General features: G+C 38.4%; 1 protein-coding gene across 50 annotated transcripts in view; it reads right to left on the reverse strand.

The window, feature by feature from the left end:
• The window catches only part of ATF2 (activating transcription factor 2), a 95,751-nt gene that overhangs the window by 63,939 nt on the left and 18,249 nt on the right, over positions 1-13,563 (reverse strand). For 41 of the 50 annotated variants that reach the window (XR_006278011.1, XM_043505324.1, XM_043505330.1 and 38 more), the window contains 3 exons: positions 13,223-13,292; positions 4,002-4,098; positions 998-1,116 (listed from right to left, as the gene is read on the reverse strand). Coding sequence is in view for 49 of the 50 variants with exons in the window: in XM_043505324.1 (XP_043361259.1) it covers positions 998-1,116; positions 4,002-4,098; positions 13,223-13,270 (264 nt within the window). In the remaining variant the exon portion in view is untranslated. Of the gene's footprint in view, positions 1-997; positions 1,117-4,001; positions 4,099-13,172; positions 13,293-13,563 lie in introns of all 50 variants that reach the window. The other 9 variants (XM_043505347.1, XM_043505345.1, XM_043505344.1 and 6 more) reach the window with 3 other exon arrangements.

Below are 13,563 nucleotides of genomic sequence, written 5' to 3' on the forward strand. Positions count from 1 at the left end.
GTTAGGGATCGTAAGGTTCTATTATATTCCCAGTGCCTCTGCTACCTCCCCACAGAGGCAAAGAAAACTAAAGATGTTATCCTGCATACCTTTGTACATGTGAATAACTATATTTATATGAGTAAAGTTTTTCATATTGGTAAGTGTTTGCAGGTTTGGGCCCTAAGCATTTATAAATGGGAAGGAATTAAAATGAAAGACATCACATCTAAATGTATTTAAATAAAGTTAATATAAAAATTCAATTTGTTCAATAAGAAGAAGTATGGTGGTTTTGGTTATCAGCATTGGTCTTTCAAATGGGATTTGTCTGTCAAAGGAATTTAAACATCACTTTTACTGAAGTTAAAGTAGTAAAATCGGTTCTCAAACCATACTTCACTTTTAGTTGCTGAATTTGATTACCACTGTTTAACTCATTATTAATATTCAGTTGTTAAAATAATGTGTACATTGTTAAAGTGTTGTCTAATCTGTATACCTGCAAAACAATTGAAGTATAAGAGTTATTCCTTCCACCTGATTTTATGTATATATTTTTTCCTCTTGTAAGAACTGGATTCTTTTTAGAACCATTTACTCATCTAGGGCCTCATCAAAAGCCTACTGGAGTCAATGGAAAGGTGCCCATTCACTTTAATAAACTGTGGATTGGGCCTTTAAATAATTAAAAGACAACAGTAAAGCCAATTGAAGTCACATTGTGTAAAATGAAGCAAGTGTGTTAGTCTTTGCAGGATTGGGGCCTAAATTTGTATTCTCTCCACACAACTTATACGTACACTTCTGCGTTGATGACCGATGCATTTCAAAGTTGAAAAACAAAATAATGAGAACAATTTTTTTAAAGCATACATTCCAGTATAACATGGTTCCTCTGCTTTATCATAACAAACAAATCCATCATTACACTATATACTTCCAGACCAAAAAAAAAAAAAAAAAAAAAAAAAAAAAGAGTATACAGTAACTTCTCAGCCCAATATTGCCAACATACTTTTTTAATGTCATCTTCTGAAGCCTTTTTGAATTCATTTTCAAAAGGACTTGCTAGTTCATTGAATAAACCCACTTCTTCACAGTTCTTCAAGAATCTAGTTGGTGTTGGTGTCTGATCTGAAATGAAATTAAACTTTTTTTTTCGCCAAAATACCATTTAGTAAGTACATGTTATTACTATTTTCAAAATAAAAATATGAAAATACCACCAATGCCGAAGTTTTAATTACTGTGGTTATTTATCCTAAAGTTAACACTAAAGCAAACAACAACCTAGTTAAAGTAAGCACTCTTCTTTAACATTATTTAAAAACAAATTTAAGATCCAACTTTTCCCTTTAATTATAGAGACTTGCAGCCCATTCTACCTAAAACCACTACTGCTAAGGTTACCAACTCATTTGTTTTAAATAATTTTTCAATTAAAGCGGGCATATAACTCTTCAAAACTTTCTGGCAATTTAATTCAAAACACTTTTGATATTTTTACTGTGTGTGTGTAAAAATAATATTTTGGCCAGTTTGGAATATTTCTGTGCTAGTTTTTCTTAAAATTGCTTATTAAACAACTTAGCTGTCAGTTATTTCATAATGTGGGTTTTGCTTCCACCTACTTTGGAGAAAGTAGTTAGATCCGAAAAATATTTAAATGATTAAAAATAGACACTTATCAGATACATGGGACAATTTTCTTAGATTATCGTTATTTTTAATAATATACTCTATAAATAAACATTACGATATGGACGAATGCTAGTTCCCACTTTGACGAGGGCACACTTTGCTAAGCCCTGATACAAATTAATAGGTGTAAAATGCAACAATACCCACAAATGGGTGAGCAGAGATTGCTATCAAAGGGAAGCTTTTCATTAGACTTGCTCTTCTGTTGAGTGGAGTTCCCTCTTACCTCATCACTTTCCGCTTTCATATACACACTAAGTAGCAGGCTACAATGGAGGCTTGAATGGTTACATACATAAATAAAATCATATAAAAATATTGTATTTACATTAATAACTGTTAACTTTTGGAAAGTGGCATTCACTTGTAGTTTTGGTAATTAGGAAGATTCTCTCATTCAAAACCCCAGGGATAAGACTGGAAAGGGAGATATGGCATGTGGCAAAAAAGTTTCCTAGGCCTCCAAGGCACATTTCTTTTCCTCTTTCATTCAGGCCAGCCAGAAGTAGTACTGTTGCTCCACCTGCTGGAGACACACAACTGAGCTTTGTAGACCAGTAAGTCCCACATGTTATAGATACAGGGGAAGATGTAATCAAAAGTCTGAGTTCTGTCTCCATTTGTTGGCTGAAGGAACAACTTTTAAGTATCTGGATTAGCAGAGAGGATCCTGATGGAATCATGGACCTGTTTTGTATTTCTTCTTTTATTGTGAACAACAACAGCGAGTACTGCTTTTGTTATTCATATGCTGTGTCATTTGTATGTTGCATGCGAAGTGTGGTGAAAATATATCCCAAAATTTTTTGATTTATAGATGTTTGCATAATAAAACTAGAATCACAGCATTTCCATTGACTATTGTGTGAATGACTTCTGTACTCATTTTAAATTTATATTTTGGATAGTATGGAAACTCCCATTTATTTCACTTAGAATTTATGCACTGTCAGGGGAAAGTAAGCTGTTTTACTGTACAGTATGTATTATAAATATAGGAGATAACATTACACAAGGTTCCACTAATTTCAAGGGGAGTTCGTGGATGACAGGTTTCAGAGTAGCAGCTGTGTTAGCCTGTATTCGCAAAAAGAAAAGGAGTACTTGTGGCACCTTAGAGACTAACAAATTTATTTGAGCATAAGCTTTCGTGAGCTACAGTTCACTTCATCGGATGCATCCGGTGAAGTGAGCTGTAGCTCACAAAAGCTTATGCTCAAATAAATTTGTTAGTCTCTAAGGTGCCACAAGTACTCCTTTTCTTTTTGTGGATGACAGTCGGTGAAGATCATGGAAGTACTGTAGTGCACTTGGGAAGGCAGATAAAGAACTCTCTCGTTGTTTCACTGACACTCACCTGATTGCCGGATAGATGTCCCCGGCAAACTGCACACACTGCAGATAGCATTTATGGTATTTAAAAGTCTGCCAGTTTTTTTTAATTGTAGAATTCCATTTATCTGCCTCTCCTAATCAATTAGCAACTTGGGATAACAGAAGGTTGGAAAGAGGGGCTAGTGCATTTGTACATTTAAATTAGACTGCTTCACCAAAGGAAAATGTTTTGACTATATCCATGGTGTAGCATATACACTATCCCCAAGAAGTTCAAGAGGAGCTTACGTAACAAAATTTACAGTTTAATGGTACATTCATGTTTGGTCTGTGTCTATAAGAGCCACAGACTTAATAAATTTAGAGAGGAACTTTTTAAAGAAATAAAACAATAATAAGAAAATAAGATTCTGACTGACCAAGAAAGGCAAAGGGATTCCGAGGTGAAATATTGATTTCAGATATTGTAAATAAGTAGTTTTGACTTAGACAAAATTAAAAGGCTTGTCTTCTTTATAACAAACTATTTATTTTAAAATATTTACAATACTATTGATTGATTTTCTTGAGACAACTGAAGTCTGTAAAATGTGTAGTATTTTTAGAAAAAAAAACAAAAAAACTATTTCAACATACATGTAAACTGTAAGGGCAACCAAGACCTTGGGGAAGCGTTTAAGTGTCAGATGAAGTTAGACATAAAAGGTTATACAGTATGTGCTTTAACTTATGTAAGCATTCATATAAGAACCAACTATTGCAATATTGGCAATCCTGTATTTATTCTATGTCACGTAAAGAGAGGTGATTTAGATAGAAATGTAATGGATAATGAATACATGTTGCAAATCTTTACCATACAGGAATTCTTTGGTATTTTATTTCACCAGTCTACAGAAGTTATATCACGTACAAAACCCCACAAAATTTGTGCACATTCCGGGAGAAAGATGGATAATTTATTAATAAAAGTATATACTAACCAGCCACAATGACACTGTCATTACGAGCTGGACCAAATTTCAGTGTCATCTCATGTTTATGTTTATGGACAGCCAAATGATCCTCGTTGGTAAAACGCTGTGGCAAAAAGTTTTAAAGTACAGTTAAAACTTTGAATTTGACCGAAGTGAACGTAATTATATGGAAAGTCATTTTCACAGCATGTAAAACCATCATCATCACTAAAATATCAGTTGATTTTTTTTAAACAGATACACATCTGTTCTTGTTAATGCTAGATATAATATTCTCCCATCAAGTTGTCAGAAAAAGTTAACTAAAAAATATATATATATATATATATATATATATATATATATATATACACACACACACACACACACACACACACACACACACACTACTGATAATGAATGTCCACAATAATTAAGTAACAACACTATGAGTTGGTAAAAATCAACATAAAACAAATTTTTACTTTCTGATACTGTGAAGAACCCTACAATCATCAAAAAGTCAAGAAACATGTTTGGCACAAAGGGAGTATTATAAACATTTATTGTCTTTGAGCACAATAACCTCTGTGGTTTTTGCAATTACAGAAGAGCTGGTTCTCTGCCATAGTTAAGGTTGAACATGGTTAATGTTGAACATGGCTTTTTGTTTAAGGGTTGACCTGTGAATACTCTAAAATCCACATGCCTATTTGGATGGTCTTTTGTGCCACATGGGCCTGTAGAGTAGGGTTAATAATCCATAAAGGGGTCATTTGAGCAAGGGGGGTCCCCAAAGATACAATCCCTCAGCTTTTTATAAAATCTTATTTTTTTTGCACACACCTGGAACTTGGATTATGGCTCCAACAGTCCCCAAACTGATCTCATTCACTCAACATTTAATTTAGCTAGCATATGGCACCCAGTCAATACAATACTGAAAAAGTTACTGACAGAGTTTAGATCTCCAGCTTTTGCCAAAACTGATGAGCCAAAGAGATGGAAATGCACATGTGCAGCAAGGGTGCCAAGCAGGCTGTTGTCACAATAACTAGAAGGCTTCAGGAAACATGATGTGTTCATTGTACTCATCTATTTTGATTTCTACCCCTGCCTTTGGCAGCTTTCAGCGAATGTGCATTGTGCACATCCTTGCTCTTTGCCTGTATTCTACAGGGCTGCTTTTGGAAGTTTTACCAAGACCAATGTTTCTGGTTTAAGAGCAATATTTTAAATTGCTCTAAAATCCACATGCAGATTCTGATTTTACTTTAGAAGTACTGTCCAGGAAATTACCATTAATTAAATAGAGAGAAGATGAAAGACCACTAGACCGAATAACTAAATCACAAGTCAGTCTTTGTCTGTTTCCTGACCAATGGAACTGAGTGTGATCAAAAGAATATCAAGTCAATGTGTCATTGGTCAAGGGGTATCTACTATACAACTCACTCTCAGGAGCTTTTCACAATTTTTTCAAATTCTTATTACTTTGTTGGGACACCGCTGAGGAATGTGTGTATGGGGGAGGTGTCAGAGCAGTGAAGGAGAATGGGGGGAGGGGTTGGAGCAGGACAGGAATTGTGAGGTTGGGAGGTGGGCTTTTCCCCTTAGGGCTGTATTCTGGTACAGCTACTGAGGGACCAAACACGCCAAGGATAATTCAAATGCTGGTTTGCCCCACATTGTCCCCTCCCCTAGCCCTGCCTGGGCCAGGTAGTGGCAGTAGAAGGGGGTGGGGGAGAAGAGAAGGGAGATTCCTGCCATTCACAGCCCCACAGCTGGGGGCTAGGTGAGCTCAAGGAGCCTGGGGGCTCCTGCCTCTCAGAGCGGGTCTTAGCCCCTGTCCCTCCCACTCTGCATGCAAGCCAGGACCTGGGGGGTTCCAGCCTCACGGGGAAGTCTGAGTCCTTGCGTCACCACGTAAGAGCCAAGATCTGGATCCTCTGCTGAAGATGGATGTCTAGAGCCTCTTCCCCATACACTATGGCCAGATTTGGGGTAGATACTTTTTCTCCACCCACCTGCCTCTTCCTGGTTTCAGCTGATGGAATCCTCATAGCCCCACCATCTTTCCGCCTACCTATAGCCCCTCCAAGATCACCAGGGGCAATGGAATGCCAAGGAGAAGAGTGGAGCTGGTAAATGTGTAGAAAAGACACAAAGCAGCAGGCATATGGAGGGAATGTTGGAGGAGATAGAGCAGTGTCAGAGCAGTAATAGAAGAGTCTGAGTAGCTTAGAGGAATATGGGGCTTGGTGCAGTAAGGGGGGGTTGGAATAGTGCAGGAAAGAGTGGAGTGAAAGGGGGGTCAGAGATGTGCAGCAGGTGATACTGGAGTGGCTTCAGCTCTGCCCCCACCAAAACCCCACATCCATCAATATTAACATCAATTATAGGTACTTACATGGCTCCTATCACTGTAGTATCCGAGTGCCTCTATCTTTAACTACAGTAACTCCTCATTTAAAGTCATCCTGGTTAACATTGTTTTGTTATGTTGCTGATCAATTACAGAACATGCTCGTTTAAAGTTGTGCAATGCTCCCTTATAAGGTTGTTTGGCAGCCGTCTGCTTTGTCCACTGCTTGCAGGAAGAGCAGCCCAGTGGAGCTAGCTGGTGGGGGCTTGGAACCAGGGTGGACTGACGGCCCCCCCATCAGCTCCCCGCTCCCCTAACTTCCCTGTGCAGCAGCTGCCCAGCAGGCTATCAATTGCCGGCAGTTCAGCTGTCCCTCCCCCCACTGCCATGTGCTGCTCCTACTCTCAGCCTTGGAGCTGCTCTCCAGAGCCTCCTGCTTGCTGGGGGGTGGGAGCAGGGGTAGGAGAGAAGGGCTCCCTGCTCCTGCACCCCACTTACCCCATCTCCATAGGGCAGGGGGGACACACAACAGGGCTCAGGACTTAGGGAGCTTCCTGGCAGCAGCTGCTCGGGTATCAGCTTGCTGATTAACTTAACAAGGTAGTGTATTTAAGAGTGGTGTCAGCCTACTTAAAGTGGAAATGCGCATCTCTCTCTCTCTCTCTCTCTCTCTCTCTCTCTCTCAGACAGAGTGTAGGTCTCTGTCTGCCATGCTGTCTCCCCTCCCTCCATTCCTGCTGCCTTGTAGAGTGTGAGGCTACATTAACAACGAGTTAACCCTTGAGGGCTCAGCCAATTGTTAGTTCATCATTTAGCAGTAAGGTATTCCCTGGGAAATATCCCACCATCTGACTCCACCACCTCAACCAAGCTTCACAATCATCATCACTGTGTATTAAATTGTTTGTTTAAAACTTATACAGTGTTGTGTATGTGTGTGCGTGTGTGGGGGGTCCTTTGTCTGGCAAAAAAAAAATCCCTGGGAACCCCCCCCCCCCATTTACATTAATTCTTATGGGGAAATTGAATTCACTTAACATCGTTTCACTTAAAGTCACATTTTTCAGGAACATAACTACAATGTTAAGTGAGGAGTCACTGTATTTACATTCACAACACCCCTGTGAAGTCAGAAAGTGCTAAAATTCCCATTTTATAGATAGGGAACTGAGACTCAGGGACAGTAAGTGACTTGACAAAGGTCACACAGGAAGTTTATGGTGAAGCAGGGAATTGAAACTGGGTCTCCCAAATCCCCAGTCCTAACCACTGGATCATCCTTCCTCTGATGACCTCCCTCCTCCCTTCAAAAAAATGTTCCCCTCTCCTGACTCTACGTTAGTCCTTGCACCGTTGTTGCATCCTTTCCCCAGTTTCTCAAACTGCATGGGTTCCATGCTAATGCCTGGACAGGAGGGCTGAGGAGAGAGAATCAAGCTGTGCCAGGCAGGCAGAGAGATGGGGAGATGATGTAAGGGCACTGAAGACACTAATGTGTGGCCAGTGTATTCTGTGGCTGGGGTAATCCCTGCCAAGGACATAGAGGCAATGGAGGTGGAGACCTGGGCTATGGTACATAAGCACACTGAGAAATTATTGTGCTTTTTTTTTAAATTCAAAGGAAATTAAATTCACCAAAACTTCATTAAAGCAGAGTTAATGTTTCCCAGTCACACTTTGTGCCCTTCCAGAATGAGGAAAATGGCTCAACTTAAACCTCTGAAAACCTGAAAATACAAAGTTAAGGTATATGCCACCCCTGCAATGCAATCTTAACACTGCTATTTTGGAGCGATTCCCCAGCATACCAATTACATACATTCACATCATAGATGCTTCAGAATACTTGAGAACAGAGCATACAAGCACAGTAAGATAAAGTCTAGTACCTTCTCTTTTCCAAGGCAAAGCTTGGGTTTACGTCAGATGTAGGAAACTACCTACCTACCCTTGGTATACACTCAAACACTGAGTTTACTCCACACAAACCATCCCAGATTTGCAAAAAATGTTACCACACTTTCATCCTTGTCCTGAGGATTTGCTCTGAGACACCTTCACTTATCCCTCACAAAACCCTGGACACCACTGTCATGTATGCCATTACACTGCCGATAATCTTCATAGCAAGGTAACTGGCACAACTCTACTGACAATCTATAAAACTCAGTGCTGAAGTGAAGCATACTTGATCCCTCAAGGTACACCTGCACTTCTCTTTATCTCACAGACACAGCTCTACCAAGTTGTTCCAATTAATCCCTCCACCAATTCAAAACAAGTACACCTAACACAGTGAATATAGCTGGAGTCCATGCAGATAAGTTCCACATATTTGACTTCCAGCATTTAACACAAATAATGGGACATGCTTAGTCCTTTCTCAGGTCTACCTAGTGTAGATTCAGAGATTTTTAAGACCAGAAAGGACCATTAGGACAGAGATTCTGACTTCCAGTATGACACAGGCCAGAGAATTTTATCCAGTTACTGCTGCACTGAGCCTAATGCCTTGCGTTTGACTAAACCATCTTCCAGAAAATAAACCAGTCTTAATTTGAAAACATCAAAAGATGGAGAATCGTCCACTTGCCTTGAAAGTTTAACAACTTTTGAACTACCCTACTGCCAGCTCCGAGAAGAACAGGAAAGGTTGTATTGTTGGGATAGAATGTACCCTTAACACTGCACTGTGGGTTTTCAGAAGTTTAAGTTTGCCACTCTCCACATTCTGAAAGGGCACAAGACAAGTGAAGGCAAACAACTCTGGGCTAATGAAGTTATGAGCATTTTGTTTATTTTTCTCAGTTAATATAGATTTTTTAAATCACTGAATTTTTAAAAATTAAATTCTTGAAGAGATGCTATCAACTTGAGTGCTAGTCAGTGTTTTGTTTTTTTTTTTAATTAGCTAAAAGTACTTTCAGGTATTATTGTCTACCTGCCTCTGACCCCAACTCTACATATTACTTTTTTTAAAAAAATGTAAAATATCCTAACAAACCAAAGCGGAAACTGATCAACTTTACAGGGAAAATTGTTAAACAATGTAACTATTTTGTCAAATGCACAAAACATTTTCTTCTACTCCCTTTTAATTATATCAATCCTCAAGGATTTCTGTAACAGGTAAAATATTCAGAGAGAAATTTCGTTTTTAAATTGATGATGTCCCTTAAATCTATTTTTATTTAAAACTTGGTGAATATTTCAGTGCTCATGAAAATGAGGGACCTGTGGCACTGGTAGAACAAGGCATAGTGCAGGTTGGTTTTCCCTTTATTGTACTGCAGCAACGAGTACATATTTTACCTGCTCACTGTGTATGCAAGCAGCTACAGCATTTACCACGACGACAAAAACCACAATTCTCATTGATCTCTACTACTGTATACTTCCATTTTTTTATATAATTCACATCACATGAGTTACTTCTGAAACCTGCCACACAATTGAGTTGTCTCAGTCTCTAACTCCATGGCATAGAGCCCAAAAACCTAAGCAGAAATTACTTGAAAGAACAACGTTTCAGATTAGGATTACTCTTGATTTCTTTTAAATATAAGCCATAACATTCTTTCAAAAATAAAAGTATGCTGAACTCTTGAATATAATACTCTAAAATTCCCTTAAAAAAATCAAACATTCACCTCCTTGAATCTCTCAATTATAAACATTACAATAAGAAGTTAAATACACAATTTGATGTTGAAATGATGATCAGTCTCACTTAAACTGACAAGAAATCAAATTCAGAGTCAACGTTACCACTCAGTACTTAGACACTGCCACACAAATGGTACTGTATAAGACTAAGAACAAATCCTAGAGTTGTACTAAAATAAATATTTTGCTTCTATAAAGCAATATTGTGCAAAAAACAAAAATCCCCACACAAACCAAACCCCACTATCTGCAAGAATGCAACAACTTTTCCTTACAGAGTAAGCATAACTTGAGCAGTCATTAGTACATAGTAAGAAGAAACACAGAAGACAAGCCTAAAGGAAAATGGCTTATTAGCTTCAATATTATTTAACACAGTAGAAAATTACACTCATCTACATGTGGAAAACCCCTACAGCTATGGGCAGCTACATTTTCTGACCACAGATTACATACCTACATAATCATCATAAGAACAGGTAACAATTAAAAGGTCTTCAGTCTGCTCAGAAGGAGCTAACCACAGGCTGCCCAGATGTGATGTGAAATATTAACTTTAACTCTATTATAAGAGTTGTGTCCATCTAACTATCAAGCCCTAGTTGTTCCTTAAAGTTAGTGTGTGCTTCATTTCATGGTATAGGCTACCACTCCAACTACAAACTGACCCAGGTTGGGAGATTCACATCCTGGCACCTCCCCTGAAGTCTACATATGTCTTCCTCACTACACCTGCAGGAAGGACCACTTGCAAGTTTGTAGTGGATACTGACAAAATTGTGATCAGATAAAATAAAAGTGAATATTTCATCACTGTTTGCACCAAGAAAACCTTAAGTATTACCTAAAACCATAGAAACTGGACCAGACCAGTACAGAAGGGAAGAAAAACAAGGTTATTAACCTAGAACAAAATATAGTACCCCTTTCCAATCCTGTCGTGAGTTGAGAAGGCGTGAAGGCCTCGCATTATAAGAAAATAAGAATGGCCGTACTGGGTCAGACCAATGGTCCATTTAATCCAGTATCCTGTCCTCTCACAGTGGACGGTGCCAGAAGCTTCAGAGGGGATGAACGAAACGGGGCAGTTATCAAGTGGTTCATCTTCTGTCATCCATTCCCAGCTTCTGGCAGTCAGAGCCTTAGGGACACCCACAGCATGGGTTTGCATCCGTGATCATCTTGGCTAATAGTTATTGATGAAACCATCCATCATGAACTTGTCTAATTCTCTTTTGAGCCCACTTATACTTTTGGCCTTCAGATCCGTAGGCAATGAGTTCCACAGGTTGACTGGGCATTGTGTGAAGATGACGTACTTCTTTATGTTTGTTTTAAACCTGCTGCCTACTAATTTCATTTGGTGATCCCCGGTTCTCGTGTTATGTGAAGGGATAAATAACACTTTCTTATTCGCTTTCTCCATCATATCCCCCCTTAGTCGTCTCTTTTCTAAGCTGAACAGTCCCAGTCTTTTTAATCTTTCCTCATACGGAAGCTGTTCCATACTCCTGATCATTTTTGTTGCCCTTCTCTGCACTTTTTCCAATGCTAATACAGCTTTTTTCAGATGAGGTGACCAGAACTACACACAGTATTCAAGGTGTAGGCATACCATGGATTTATGATATTTGATAAATTTATGACATTATGATATTTTCTGTCTTATTATCTATCACTTTCCTAATGGTTACTAACATTCTGTTAGCTTTTTTGACTGCCACTGCACACTGAGCAGATATTTTCAGAGATCAGTCCTCAGATAATTACAAGATCTCTTTCTTGAGTTGTAATAGCTAATTTTGAACTCATTATATATGTGTGGTTGGAATTATGTTTTACAATGTGCATTACTTTGCATTTATCAACACTGAATTTCATTTTCTCAATTCAATTTCAAATTCAATTTCTCATTTTCTCTCTCCTGGCCCAATCACGTGGTTTTGAGAGATCCCTTTGTAAGTCCAAAGCAGGCTGCTTTGGACTTAACTATCTTGAGTAATTTCTGTATTGTCTCCACATTTTACAACCTCACTGTTTACCCCTTTTTCCAGATCATTTATGAGTTATATTGAACAGCACTGGTTCCAGCACTTAGCTTTGCGGGACCTCACTATTTACCTCTCTCTGCTGTGAAAACCGACCATTTATTCTTACCTTTGTTTCCTATCTTTTAATCAGTTACTCATCCTTGAGAGGACTTCTCTCTTGTGCCATGACTGCTTACTTTGCTAAAGAGTCTTTAGTGAGGGACCTTATCAAAGGCTTTCTGAAAGTCCAAGTACACTATATTGAGCAGATCACTGTTGTCCACATGTTTGGAGACACCCTCAAAGAATTCTAATAGGGTTACTGGGGTATGATTTCCCTTTTACAAAAGCTGTGTTGACCCTTCCGCAAAATATTGTGTTCATGTGTGTGTCTGATAATTCTGTTCTTTACTATAGTTTCAACCAGTTTGCCTGGTACTGAAGTTAGGCTTACCAGCCTGTAATTGCCAGGATTGCCTCTGGAGCCTTTTAAAAAAAAGTTACGCTTCAGCTCAAAATGGGAGGGAAATTTGGAAATGCACAAGACCAGAACAGGATTTCAGTTCCCTGTACAGCCTGTTTGTAAGGGATTTTCTCTGAAGCTAGCCAATCAATGGGAAGGCTTTCTTCCTGAAGCATGGTAGAACCGGTAGGTTAGTACTGGATTATTATAATGCATTGGGGAAAATTGAGATGTTTACTGAAACTTAAAGTATGCCCCCAGGCTTCACTATATAAGCACCCTGCTATCATTTAACCTCCACAGATTTCATGAATACTGGAGCTATCTTACACTTTGTATTGCACTTGTTTTTCTGCTAATTCCTTCTAGAGAGTTAAGAATGTGATCACTATTACACAAATTAATGCATTGTTTGTTTCCATTTAGAAAATTACAAATGCAGAACTAAAACAAAGTGTTTTTTCTGACAGAGATATGACAATTGTGGGGTTTTTCTTTTGTTTTTATTTTTTAAAGACTATCCTTCTGTGGACAGTGTTTTTGAAATTTTTTAAAAATTATTAAAAATTCTTGCTATCACCTGCTTTACAAAATAATTACAGCATGCAGTTACTTTCCAGCATCTGACATTAAGAAATATTTCTACTCTTCAATCTAACATAAAATACATTTACCTGTGTTTGTCTACTTGACCAATATTAATAGATTCAAAGCATCCTATTACCTGGCCACATCCAGGGGCAGTGCATAAAAAGGGTTTGTCATCACTCATATTCCACAGGTCTTTGTATTACCTAGGTTGAAATGATAAGATTTAAAAAAAAAAAAAAAAAAAAAAAAACACATCTCAAAATATTTAAAAGTAATTGCAACAAGTTACCAATACATCAACCTCCAAAGCCTAGGCTGGAAGAATTACTAAAGATTTTAGTATTCCACTAGCAAGAACCACCCTGCATCTCTTCTGATTGCAGTGAGCTAAGTATTTGCTAATACATGCAAACAAAATGGGAAATGACTGCTTAGGAAGGAGTACTGTGGAAAGGGATCTTGGGGTCACAGTGG

The sequence above is a fragment of the Dermochelys coriacea genome, chromosome 11 (genome assembly GCF_009764565.3).
Source record: "Dermochelys coriacea isolate rDerCor1 chromosome 11, rDerCor1.pri.v4, whole genome shotgun sequence".
NCBI classification, from domain to species: domain Eukaryota; kingdom Metazoa; phylum Chordata; order Testudines; family Dermochelyidae; genus Dermochelys; species Dermochelys coriacea.